The sequence below is a fragment of the Narcine bancroftii genome, chromosome 11 (assembly GCF_036971445.1).
Source record: "Narcine bancroftii isolate sNarBan1 chromosome 11, sNarBan1.hap1, whole genome shotgun sequence".
Lineage (NCBI taxonomy): Eukaryota > Metazoa > Chordata > Chondrichthyes > Torpediniformes > Narcinidae > Narcine > Narcine bancroftii.
Genome location: NC_091479.1, coordinates 106,419,771 through 106,433,738, shown reverse-complemented (window position 1 = coordinate 106,433,738; position 13,968 = coordinate 106,419,771). Strand labels below are relative to the sequence as shown.

Genomic DNA, 13,968 nt, shown 5'->3' with positions numbered 1-13,968 from the left:
AATAGACCACAAGACAACCTGACGAGTCAAAGACAACAATACCTCCCTTCTGGACAGACTGAACACCTACTCATGGTACGACAAGAAGAACAGACAGATGCCAAAAAAGCTCCATGTCCCCTGATGAATGGATCCCTTGCATAGTTGAGTCTGAGGTGAAAAGAATCCTATCCAAGGTGAACCTACAAAAGACAGCAGGATCAGACAACATTCCTGGTCAGGTACTGAAGGACTGTGCAGTCCAACTGATAAGGTCCTTACAAAGATCTTTAACATGTCAACGCAACAAACATTCCATCAGCCCATTACCAAAGAAGGCAACAGAACAGGCCTCAAATATGACCCAGTGGCATTGACCTCCACTATTATGAAACACATCAAAGTGCCCCTCCCAGAGAAACCGGACTAATTTCTATTTGCCTACATCTAGAATAATTCCACTGGTGATGCATAGAGCCTCGTCCCTCCACTCTGCCCTGTCTCACCTGGAGATTAACATCTCAAACGCCAGGCTGCTGTTCATTGACTTCAGCTCTGTGTTAAATATGATCATAGCTCAAGGCTCGTGGAGAAGCTAACCTCGCAGGGATTCAACACTTCCCTGTAACTGAAATGTGGACTTTTTAACGGGAAGACCAAATTCTGTTTGGTTTGACAGCAGAACATTGAGAACCATCATGCTGACCTCAGGGCTGTGTGCTCACCTGCTCTTGTTCATGCCACTGACCCAAGACTGCAACGCTAGATCCAGCTCCAAAAGATTCATCAAGTTTGGAGATGACGGGGGCGTGGCAAGATGGCGTAGAGTCTACAGGTGTAATCTCGACCTCTCTGGCCAGACTTTTAAGAATCTGTTTCTAACTCTTTGTTTTCAGGATTAAATTTTTTGATACTTAGTTTAAAGTATCAAGGAATTGTTATGGCTATTAATGGTAAAAAGATTAAACCTCAAGTACAGAAGAAACTATATTTTTGGAGTGTTGAAGATTTAGAGCTTAAACAGTCTGCTACAACTTCAGGTTTGCTTTCTTTCAAGCCTAAACCACAGAGATTGCCTGTGGGAGCTGAAAAAATGACTACCATTCACCAGGAGAAGGATATCGCTGGAATTACCCCTTCTCAGGAGGAAGGTGCGTGTGCCCCCGATATGGATCCCGATCCTGGCAGCCTGCTGACTTTAACGGAGGGGCACGCAAGAAGACGACTCCATTGCTTGAAATACCCCAGGATATACTGCAATCTGAATATTTTGGTCTTTTTTGTGAGTTTTTGAAGCAACAATGGGCTGTGGGGGGAGAACAGCGTCGGCCCCCTGAGGAAGTTGGGGTGCCGTCGCTGGGAGTCCAGACCCGCAGTAAAACTGTTAAACTGCCTGTTGTTGATATGCAGCAGGAGCTTCAGTTACCTGGTTCTGCCACTACGCAAGAGAAACCAGGGCTGAGCTTTTCTGAATTACAATGTAAACAGCTAAGCCTCATCATTCAGCCTCTGCTGAATGAAATGTCTCAGAGGCTCACTTTGGAACTGGATACAATTAAAATACGTGTGGAAGCATCTTGTGAGGATTTTAAACAATTTCAGGCTGCTTTTTTGAAATGTCAACAACAAGTGGCTTCTAATACAGAAAAAGTGTTGGAGGTGGAAAAATCCATTAAAGAATTGCGAGAACGTGAGAGGGAGTTAGAGAGGAAAGTAGATTATTTGGAGAATCAAAGTAGAAAGAATAATGTGAAGATTGTTGGTTTGCCAGAAGTTATGGAAGAACAAGATCCTCTTCGTTTTTTTACTGAATGGATTCCACAAATACTGGGGCAGGAATTTTTCTCTGGAGGTCTGGTATTGGAAAGAGCTCATAGAGCCTTCAGAAGAAGACCTCTGCCTGGTCAATCACCGAGACCTGTGATAATTCGATGTTTGAATTATTTGGACAGAGAAACGAGACTTCGTCTAGCAGTGCAAAACACGAGACAACAACAAGCCCCGTTAATGATTCAGAAGAGTAGAGTTTTTTTCTATCCCGATTTGAGTCAAGCGTCGGCGTCGGCATCGATTTAATCCAGTTAAAGAAGTTTTGTGGTGTAAAGGTTATAAGTCTACTTTTCGCTATCTGGCAGTGATGAAGGTGTTTTGTGGAGACTTTCAATCTCGGTTTTTTGAGAATGAGTGTGAAGCAATGAGTTTTGCTGATTCGTTGCCAGATGTAAGAGGACAAAGACGTAGCCCAACATTGTCTCCTAAAGAAAAATCTGGTTGTTCTGGAAATGGAAGAAACGGCAGAAATGGGAGAAACGGGAATGGAAAGAGTCCGCTTCCTTGAAATGGGGTTGCTGAGTCTGGAATTTCTTGGATGAATAGAAGAACTTTTTTATTTTTTATTTTCTTTTTATGTCATTATGATATCTTGTTGCTATTCTTTGTTTGGCTGGGGAGGGAGAAATTTGCTCTATGTTCTACTAGTCATCAGCCACTGGTGGGTGATCCACACCCAACTTTTGTTTCAAAATACATTTTAATTTGTCTTTCAATGAATTCTCTAAAATCCTGCCTTTTGAGTAACATGGAGTTTAATCTCCATCTATACATTCTTGGAGGGATGTCCTCTAACTTTATTGTCAATATTAAGGGTGAATGGTCCGATAATATTCTAGCTTTATATTCAGTTTTTCTTACTCTATCTTGCATACGAGCTGATAACAAAAATAGGTCTATTCTTGAGTATGTTTTATGTCTACCCGAATAATATGAATATTCCTTTTCCTTTGGGTGTTGTTTCCTCCATATATCCAAAAGTTGCATTTCTTCCATCGATTTAATTATAAATTTGGTTACTTTGTTCTTTCTGTTAATTTTTTTCCCAGTTTTATCCATATTTGAATCCAAATTCAGGTTGAAATCCCCTCCTATTAATATGTTCCCTTGCGTATCTGCTATCTTCCAAAAAATATCTTGCATAAACTTTTGATCTTATTCATTAGGTGAATATACATTGAGTAGATTCCAAAACTCCGAATATATCTGACATTTTATCATTACATATCTCCCTGCTGGATCTATTATTTCCTCTTCTATTTTAATTGGCACATTTTTACTAATTAATATAGCTACTCCTCTTGCTTTTGAATTATACGATGCTGCTGTTACATGTCCTACCCAATCTCTCTTTAATTTCTTGTGCTCCAATTCAGTTAAATGTGTTTCTTGCACAAATGCTATATCAATTTTTTCTTTTTTCAGTAAATTTAGCAGTTTCTTCTTTTAATTTGGTTATGTATTCCGTTAATATTTAAAGTCATATAGTTCAGCGTAGCTATTTTATACTTTGTTTATCTTCCCTTTCCGTTTCTCCATCATTACCTTTCCTTCTTATCCATTTCTGCTTTCTTGTTTTGAACACTTTATAAGACAACATTTCTAAAACATCAAACATTTTCCCTATTCTCCTATTTAAAACTTCTTTAACCCCAATCTCCCCTCCCCCTCCTGAGTTGTCCTTTATCCCTTGTCGGACAACCACACCTCCCCTCTCCATTTGGATTTGCGAATTCACTCGCAAACGTCAGCTGATTTTGCAGTGACCGTAACTCCTCCCCACCCAGCCCCCCCAGAAAAGATTTCAATTTTCATATGTAACAAAGGTTACTCTTTTAATTCCCTCCTTATTCCCTCTATTCCATTTCCCTCCCTTATTAATTCTTGTCTATACTCTATATATTTTCCTCTAAATACGGATACATTCATGTATGCACACTATATATATACACACATATACCCCTTTACACACATACATATAGACCGTGGTCATTTTTACTCTTATTACATGTCTTCATCTCTCTGCTTGTTTTGTAGTTGTTCTGCAAATTTCCTTGCTTCCTCTGGATCCGAGAATAGTCTGTTTTGTTGCCCTGAAATAATTATTTTAAGTACCGCTGGGTACCTTAACATAAATTTATATCCTTTTTTCCATAAGATCGTTTTCGCTGTATTGAACTCCTTCCTCTTCTTCAGGAGTTCAAAACTTATGTCTGGATAGAAAAAAATTTTTTGACCTTTATATTCCAGTGGCTTTTTGTCCTCTCTTACTTTCTTCATTGCTTTCTCCAATATATTTTCTCTTGTTGTATATCTTAAGAATTTTACTAAAATGGATCTTGGTTTTTGCTGTGGTTGTGGTTTCGGGGCTAAAGTTTTATGTGCCCTCTCTATTTCCATTTCTTCCTGTAATTCTGGTCTTCCCAGGACCCTGGGGATCCAATCTTTTATAAATTCTCTCATATTCTTGCCTTCTTCATCTTCCTTAAGGCCCACTATCTTTATATTATTTCTTCTATTATAGTTTTCTATTATATCTATCTTCTGAGCTAACAGCTCCTGTGCTTCTTTAGCTTTTTTTAGATTCTTCTAATTTCTCTTTTAAGTCTTTTACTTCCATATCTACAAATGTTTCTCGTTTTTCCATATTTTCCACTCTTTTTGCCAATTCTGATATGGCCACTTCCATTTTATTCATTCTTTCTCCTGCATTCTTAATTCTTCTTTTTATCTCATCAAATTCTTGTAATTGCCATTCTTTCACTGATTCCATATATTCTTTAAAAAAGATATATCCATTGTCTTGCCTTTCTCTTCTTCTTCCACGTCTTTCTTCCTCTTCCTCTGGGTTGACCATCTTTAAAAAAGATACATCCATTGTCTTGCCTTTCTCTTCTTCTTCCATTTCTTTCTCTTCTTCTTCTTCTTCCTCTGGGTTGACCATCTGTTGTTTCCTTGTTTTCTTTTTACCCTCTTCTTTCTTGTTGTCGTTATTTTCTCTGTTCTGCACTTGTTGCTGTGCTGCAGGTGTCTCTCTCAGCTGTGGAGATCGACTCCGCAGCTGTTCCCCCCTCCCGTCAGTGGGTTTTTTTTGCGCGGTTGCGCACTTTTACTCGGCTCTGCGAGCCATTTTTGTCGTCCCGAGCCCGGGACCTCCACTGACCTGTGGGAGCGGGCCTCTCTCCGCGCGGGCCTCCTCGGACAGGTAAGGCCTTCACCTTCATCTTCCGACATTCTTTCTTCCTCTTTTCTTCCCGTTGTTTTCGACTTTTCTCTCTTCGCTGCCATTTTCTTCTCACCTTTATTTTTACTTTATTATAAATTTTAATCTTGTACCTTTGTGCTTTGTGTGTTTTTTTTTAACTTTTCTGGAGAGGGTTGGAATTCCCCGACCGGCCACTACTCCATCACGTGACTCCCTCCCACACCCAACTTTTGTTTAGGGATTACTACCTTTTGGTAGTTTTTTTGGGGGGGGGGGGGGGGGGGGGGTTTTCTTTTGATCTTTTTTTTATTTTCATTTTATTTAGACTTTAATTTGTTGTTTCTTTTTCTCCTATTGGAGGGCCTATTTACGTTGATCTGAGTCTTTATATATTGATATTATTAGTTTTTGGTAATATTAGTGGATATGTCAAAGTTGAAGTTTGCTACTTTTAATGTTCGGGGTTTAAACAATCCGATTAAGCGTAAGCGTATTTTTATCAAGTTCGATTTTTGGTAAAACGTGTTCGGTCGAGATATGATTTTACCTGAAATGATTAAATTTGAGACTTTTGGCATAATGAGATGAAATACTGTTTAATAATGGAAAAATTTACATATGTTTCGTGGATAACTATAGTTTTTTTAAATTAATAGGTGGTTGTTATATTCAGAATATTTACATTTTGATTTATATTGACTAGATTTTAATATGTATGCTTTACTTTTCTTTATTTTTTTTCTTTATGGCTCTCCTTAGGAGAGTTGGCTGAAGGGGGGGGGGGTTTCTTTCCTTTTTTTTTCTTTCTTTTTTTTAAAAAAAATATATAAAATATAACATTCATGCTTTGTTTATTGTTATATATGTTACTTATTATCTGTATTTTGAACGAATAAATAAAGTTTTAAAAAAAAAGTTTGGAGATGACATGACAGTAGTCGGCCTCACCAGCAATGATGAGTAATACGACAGGAAAGAGGTGGAAAATCTCATGAAAGGGTGTGAGAATAACAACCTGAGTCTCAATGTGGACAAGTTGAAGGAGATGATTATGGACTTCAGGAGGACCAGGGTTGACCACCCTTCACTACACATAAATAGCTTGGTAGTGGAGAGCACCAAGTTCCTCTGAGGCCACAAGTGACCTATCCTGTACACAAAATATCTCCTCACTTGCAAAGAAGGCGCAGTAATGACTGCAATTCCGCAAAATCTGAAGTGGGCAAGGCTACCAGCCAACAGCCTGTCAACTTTCTACAGAAGCTCTATCAAGAGTGTCCTGGCTGGCTGCATCACAGTGTGGCACAGTTGCTGTCGAGCATCAAATTAGAGGAAAATCCACAGGACCATAAGAGCTGCAGAGAGGATCACTACAGTCTCACTCCCTCCCCTTTCGACGGGATTCACCGGGATTGTTGCAGCCTACCCCTAATATTGCAGCTCTATAAGACCCTGGTCAGACCCCATTTGGGTATTGTGCTCAGTTCTGGTCGCAATAGAAAGGGTGCAGAGGAGATTTACAAGGATGCTGCCTCAATTAAGGAGCATGCCTTATGAAAACAGGTTGGGTGAACTCTGCCTTTTCTCCTAGGAGGATGAGAAGTGACCTGATGGAGGTGTATAAGATGATGAGAGGCATTGATTGTGTAGGTGGTCAGAGGCTTTTACCTAGGGCTAAAATGGTACGACAAGAGGCCTTGGGTTTAAGGTGGTGGGGAATAGGTACAGAGGGGATGTCAAGTTATTTTATGTAGAGAGTGGTGAGTGAGTGGAACGTGCTGCCGGTAACAGTGGTGGAGGCAGATACAATAGCAACTTTTAAGAGACATCTTAATCAGGACATGGAGCTTAGAAAAACAGAGGGTTATGAGTAAGGATAAATAATTTCTACGGTTAGACATGTTGGGCACAACTTTGTGAATCGAAGAACCTTTATGGTGCTGTAGGTTTTCTATCTTCTTTGTTCCCTGAAGAGGGATCACAAAATCCACGAGGTTCCCTACCACCCTGCACATAGCATCTTTCAGCTACTCCCATCAAGAAAGAGAGATACAGAAGTATCAGAGCCAGAACCACCAGGCTGCGAATTGGCTTCTTCCCACGGGCAGTGAGAATGTTGAACTCTTTGTGATCTTTATAAATGACCTGGATGAAGAGCAGGAAGGATGGGTCAGTACATTTGCGGATGATATGAAGGTTGGAGGAGTTGTGGATGAAACTGGAGGTTGTTGACGTTACAAGTGGATTATAGACAGGATGCAGAATTGGACAGAGAAATGGCAGATGGAGTTCAATCTGGATAAGTGTCAGGTGATGCGTTTTGGAAGGACAAACCAGAAGGCTGAGTACAGGATTAATGGTCAGTTACTTAGAAATGTGGATGAACAGAGGGACTTGGGGGTCCAAATCTAAACATCTCTCAAGGTCACTGCTCAGGTTTGTAGAATAGTTAAGAAGACCTATGGGGTGTTTGGCTTCATTGAAAGGGTGATTGAGTTCAAAAGTCGAGAGGTCATGTTGCAACTCTACAAATTTCTAGTGAGACCACAGTTAAGAGTATTGTGTTCAATTCTGCACATTTCATTACAGGAAGGATGTGGAAGCTTTGGAGAGGGTGCAGAGGAGAAGCATAGATAGGGGATAGGGTGGACAACCAGCAACTTTTTCCCAGGGCAGGATTTTTTTTTTTTATATATAAACACAGAGAGTTGTGGGGGCCTGGAATGCATTACCAAGGATGGGAGTGGAGGCTGAAACATTAGGCCATTTAAGAGACTCTCAGACAGGCACATGGATGGAAGAAAAATCGATTGTGCTTCCTTTCCCTCACCTCTCACATGTACTCAGTCCATCAGAAGTATGATACCCACCAAATCTTTTTTTCAATAATATTTACTGATTCCCCCAGTACACTGAGGGCAGTCCATGTGAAAATGCAAACAGGATAACAATGGAATGTCCTGGGATGTCAGCCTAGATTGGAGCTCAAATTCAAGGAGTGAAACCTAAATTGTCCTCCAACTCAGAAGTTGTAATGTGTCTGAAATAATGGGAACATTTGTTTTATAAAAGATTGATAAGGATGACTCTCTACAGACACTCAGTGATCAGATTTAACTTACATTGTTTTTAGCATTGGGATTCATTGTGAAGGTCCCACAAATCTCGTCTCCCAGTCTCACAGTCAAATAGTCTTCCAAGTAAAATACTGTCTGTTTCCAGTGTGTGTATGGAGCATCAGGAGCTTCAAACAAACAAGTCAACAAGAATATTATGATCTGAAAATACATTCTCAAACACTTCACAAATTTAAACTTAAATAAACTGTAAATAGACCCATTTGGCACCTGGAGATAAAATTTATACCTGGAAGAGTTTTGGGAACTAAGGACCAAGCTAAAAAGGGAAATTGGAGATAGCTCTGGCAAATAACATTAAGGATGATCGCAAGAGATTTTCTGTACATAAAAAGGAAAAGGATAACTAGAGAAAAAGAGGAGCCCTTGGGAATCAATGCAGTGGAACCCCAGAAGATGGGCAAGTTCTCCTTTGTTTTTACTGTGGAGAAAGGCATGAGCGCTGGGGAATTTGGGGCAGTCAATGGTAGTGACTTCAGAACAGTTATTGCTTCAGTTGAGGAAGTGTTGAAGGTCCTGATATGTTGAGGGTAGGGAAATCTCCTGGGCCTGGTCAGATGTGACCAAGGACACTGTGGAAGCTGGAGAGGAAATTACAGGTTCCATGGCTGAGATTTAAAAGTTGTTGTTAAGTACAGGTGGAGTGCCATTAAACCAGAGAGTGGCAAATCCTGTGCCTCTATTCAAGGTCTGCAGAGTAAAGCTTGGGATGGACAGGCCGGTTAGCTTCACATCTGTGGATGGTAAGTATGAGAGAGTATTCTGAGGGTGAAGATGCATCTGCAGTTGGACAGACAAAAGGTGAATATAGATATTCAGCATGGTTTTGTAAGTGGAAGGTAGTATCTTTGAAATCTGCTTATTGAAGATGTGACCAAGAATGAGGAGGGCAGAGCTGTGGGTGTTGTACATATGGATTTCAGCAAGGTCAGGTAATGCACAGTAAGGGTGCTCTGGAGATTTAAATCATGTGGGATTCATGAGGGAGCAGATTAGATAGAAAAATGACTATATGGAGTGGAGATGGAATTGATTTTTGAAGAAGCCTGTGACGCTGGCCCCATTGCTGTTTGTCATTAATATCAATGATTTAGATAAAAACATTTGTGGATAACTATAAATTGTCTGATATTGTAGATAATGAAGATGGTTGCCAAAAATTGCAGTAGGACCATGATCTGTTGGGCAGAGAAATGGTTGATGGAATTTAACAGAGAGATGTGTGATGTGTGGCATTTTCGGAGGTCTAACTTAGGCAGGACCAATACAGTGAATGGCAGGGAGTGTTGTAGAGCAGAGATATTTTACTATACAGGCACATAGTACCTTGAAAGTAGTCCCAGGTAGATTGGGTGATCAAAAAGGCTTTTGACAGATTGGTCTTTATTAGAGTATTAAGTGTAGATGTTCAGAGATTAAGTTGCAGTTGTACAAGATATTGTTGAAGCCCCATGTGGAGAACTGTGTTCAGTTTAGATCACCATGTTGCAAGCAAGATGCTGTCAATCTGCAGAGGATGCAGAGAAGATTTACGAGGATGTTGCCAGGACTCAAGGCCCTGAGCTACAAGGAGGGGTTGAGTAGGCTTAGGCTTTATTCCTTAGAGCGCAGGAGGATGAGGGGTGACTTCAGAGGTGTTCAAAATCTTGAGAAGAATTGATTCGTAACCACAGTCTTTTGGCCAGAATAGGGGAATCAGCAACCAGAGAACACAGGTTTAAGGTGAAGGAAAAGAGATTAAATAGGAATCTGAGAGGTAACTTATAAAAAAAAATAAACACCGAGGGTGTCAGAGCAGGTGGTTGAGGTAGGTATTTTTGCAATGTTTAAGAAAAAAGTGGATGGATACATGGATAGGATGGGTTTAGAGGAAATATGGGCTAAATGCAAGCAGGTGGGACAAAAGTGGAAAGGATAATTTGGTCGGCATGGGCAAGTTGGGCCAAGAGCCTGCTTCCATGCTGTTTGACTCTAAGAGTTTAATCAGAAGCAAGTAATTTGTAATCACATGATCTACTGTACCTTGAGATCACCATGACTGTGGAAGTTGCCTTGCGTTTACTCCAGTTTTATATTTTTTTTAAATCATTTCTTCCCTTGGTAGAATCAAATGTAATATTTTTTCCATCATTCCATGCCTGCTTATCCTACAGCGCTTATCATTGGATGAATGTGATATTGACATTCCTGTCTGTGGTAAACATACTATCAAACTCACCATCAAAAATGCCCCCAGTTTCTTAACTTCTATGTTCAAATTCCAAATGCAAGAAGCTAGTCTTTCATTTCTTCTAAATCTCTGGTCCAAGACCAATCACTTCTGTTCATTTTGCAACTTTTCCCATCCCTGCATTCATTTCCATTCCAACCTTTTTACAGATTGTGTTCCGGGAATTTGGGAATAATTTCCCAGAACACAGCGGCTGTGTAAAAAAACATAAAAGATAGAGGTAATAAGTAATTTAAAGAAAAACAGGATATTACTCTCTGTCATTTCTTTGGCAGAACCCCCTTCGTTTTTCACAGAACCCAGTTTAGGAAACCCTGCCTTAGGGGAAAATTTTGCTTGACAAACATATTGGAATTCTTTGAGAAGAAACAAGTAGGTTGGATAAGGGAAATGCAGTGGACGTTGTACTTAACAAAAGCCCTTGGTATAACAGGAAACATACGAGCGTGGGTAGAGCATTGGGTGATTGGTACAAAGCCAAGATATAGGGATCATATTCTGGTTGGTTGCCTGTTGCTAGTGGTGTTCACAGGAAGTCAGCATTAGGGCTGCGTATTTTTATGCTGTATATCAATGAGTTAGATTATGAAAGGAATGGCTTTGTGGCCAACTTTGACAAACGATGAAAGATTTGTGGAGGAGTAGGTAGTGCTGCAGAAGGACAGATTAGGAGAAGGGGCAGAGAAATAGGAAATGAAATACAATGTTGGAAAGCTCATGGTCTTGCACTGTGCTCGAAGAAATAAACAGCCATCGTGCAAGATAACCTGAAGGTAAACTTGCATGGTGATGAGTCAGTGATGAAAAACACAATGCAATGCTGACATTATTTTCGAGAGGAAGATAATATAGGAGCAGGGATGTGATGTTGAGGCTTCATAAGGCACTGACGAGACCTCAGTTTTGGACTCCTCATTTAAGAGAGGATGTGCTGCTGACGTTAGAATGAGGAATTGTGGAAAGGACAAGAATTGAGACATGTCTAAATGTGTTCACATTCTTAATTACTTGTTGCTGTCTTAACTAATTTCACATGTGTTTAATAGTTGTGGAGGAACTAATGGTGGCCTTCAGGTTACTGATCAAGGCCGAGATGCTCAAGGCCCACGTAGGAAATGCCTGTAGCACAAGGTAGCTGTGAGTCACTAGTCAAGGGAGTCTGGCAAAGATAGACCAGTATGCAGAATAACAAATGTATAAGGAGCAGGCCTTGGACCTTGTTTGGGTCTCAATTGTTTATAGATATCTAAGCTTCATGAGAGTGACTCAATACAATGGAATCTTGAAAATAAATGGTGTGTCGTTTAAAATAAATTAGGTGTGAAATTATTTCTTAGGTCTGAACTGAAAAAGACATTCTGCGTTACTTTTACCATGGTCGATACCATGTCTTTACTACAGTTTCTTTCCTGTCTTCTTGAGCGCCTCAGCATTGATCAGCAGGGGAACAGTCAATTCCTCTCCAAGCATTCTACACATCATGAGATTAGCCAACAACAAGTAGTTATGATTGTGAACACATTTAGACATGTCCCAACTCTTATTCTTTACACAATTCTTCAAGAGTGTTCAGAGAACACCCCTGACTCCAAATTCTTCTTCTTCTTTGGCTTGGCTTCACGGACGAAGATTTATGGAGGGGTATGTCCACGTCTGCTGCAGGCTCGTTGGTGACTGACAAGTCCGATCCGGGACAGGCAGGCAGGGTTGCAGCGGTTGCAGGGGAAAATTGGTTGGTTGGGGTTGGGTGTTGGGTTTTTCCTCCTTTGTCTTTTGTCAGTGAGGTGGGCTCTGCGATCTTCTTCAAAGGAGGTTGCTGCCCGCCGAACTGTGAGGCGCCAAGATGCACGGTTGGAGGTGAGATCAGCCCACTGGCGGTGGTCAATGTGGCAGGCACCAAGAGATTTCTTTAAGCAGTCCTTGTACCTCTTCTTTGGTGCACCTCTGTCACGGTGGCCAGTGGAGAGCTCGCCATAGAACACGATTTTGGGAAAGCGATGGTCCTCCATTCTGGAGACGTGACCCACCTAGCGCAGTTGGGTCTTCAGCAGCACAGATTTGATGCTTGGGGACGCTGCCAGCTCGAGTACTTCGATGTTGGTGATGAAGTCATTCCAATGAATGTTGACGATGGCGCGGAATAGCATCAGGTGCATAGAGGACTGTTACGAGCAGGGCAACTAATGTCATTTGAACAACTCAGGAATAAGTATGATTTATTAAATGAGACGTTCCACTGCTACCTTCAGATAAGATCTTTCCTGCATGACAAATTGGGTTCAACTATGGCCCTACCAATGTTCAGCGATATAGAGGCCATTATTCGAAGTGGGAACAACGGAAGTTCATCTCAGCAATGTCTCTCTTGCTCCAAGCGGAAGGACCTAAACCAGGCCTTCATGAATCAAGCAGAGGTGGGAGTCAGACCTAGGAATAACAATTGATGAGCGGTGCTGGTTTGACGTGTCAGATCAGCATGACTGCAATCATCAATGGATGGTACAGGCTGGTACAATACAACTTTCTACACTAGATGTACCTTACGCCGCAAAAATTGAACAGATCCAAAGCAAAATTGTCAGACCAATGCTTTAGATGTGGCATTTCTGGGTCTCACCTTGGTACATCTCCAGGTTGAGTGTACAATGTTCCGATCTAAATCATAGGCAAAGAATTCCCACAGGACCCAGATTTGTTCCTGTTGGGAAACAATGTAGATAAGATTTACAATGAACCTGTCCAATTTCAAATCCAATTCGTAGTGATCACATTGGCAGTGGCCAGGAAGTGCATAGCAGTTACCTGGAAATCCAACTCCTGCCTGAGTATTGCGCGCTGGAACATGGAAATGCAAAGCTGTGTTCTCATGAAGAAAATTACTTATAATTTAAGAAAAAAGTATAACACTTCTTTGAAAATTTGACAACCATACTTAAATTCCATATGAACATGATTACAGTGTGGAGCATCACGCCTCCCCGCTCCACCTTCCCTGTCTATCCCTCAATTTGGGGGGGTGGGTTCCATCCCATCCCAACTAGTAAAAGTCAAGAGAAGAAAACAGCCTGAGCACTGGCCACTCTGTCGTGACAAACCCATAAAACCCTGATGTGTCTTATACCTTTGTTGTGTCTTGAATGTTGTGTGTAACTGTGGTTAGTTAAGTGTAAAGTGTTAAATGTGGGGAGGGAGGGAGATGAAAAGAACTTGAACTCTGCAGAAAACGGTATAAAATGGCTAATTATAATCAATGCTGATACTGTTAACATTGACACTGGCAATGTTGATAACTGAGTTTAAATTTGGAAAATAATAAATATTCAAAAAAGCGTGGTCAGAGAAGGTTCACAAAGGATGATTTTGGGAATTAAAGGGTTATCATATGAAGAGCATTTGACAACTCTTGTACTGTACTCATTGGAATTTAGGAGAATGAAGGGGGGATCTCATTGAAGTATTTCTAATGTTGAAAGGCATGGACAGAGTCGGTGGGAGACTCCAGGTCAAGAGGGTGCAACTTCAGGATTGAAGGGCTTCTGCTTAGAACAGAGATGCGGAGGATTTTCTTTAACTGGAGGGTGATATTT

General features: G+C 40.8%; 1 protein-coding gene across 5 annotated transcripts in view; it reads right to left on the bottom strand.

Annotated features, from left to right (window-relative positions):
• Positions 1–13,968, bottom strand: part of LOC138746296 (protein arginine N-methyltransferase 8-like) — a 96,286-nt gene that overhangs the window by 5,087 nt on the left and 77,231 nt on the right. For 3 of the 5 annotated variants that reach the window (XR_011346848.1, XM_069904520.1, XM_069904519.1), the window contains one exon: positions 8,137–8,258. Coding sequence is in view for 2 of the 5 variants with exons in the window: in XM_069904520.1 (XP_069760621.1) it covers positions 8,137–8,258 (122 nt within the window). In the remaining 3 variants the exon portion in view is untranslated. Of the gene's footprint in view, positions 1–8,136; positions 8,259–10,369; positions 10,575–13,968 lie in introns of those variants that run through there. The other 2 variants (XR_011346846.1, XR_011346847.1) reach the window with 1 other exon arrangement.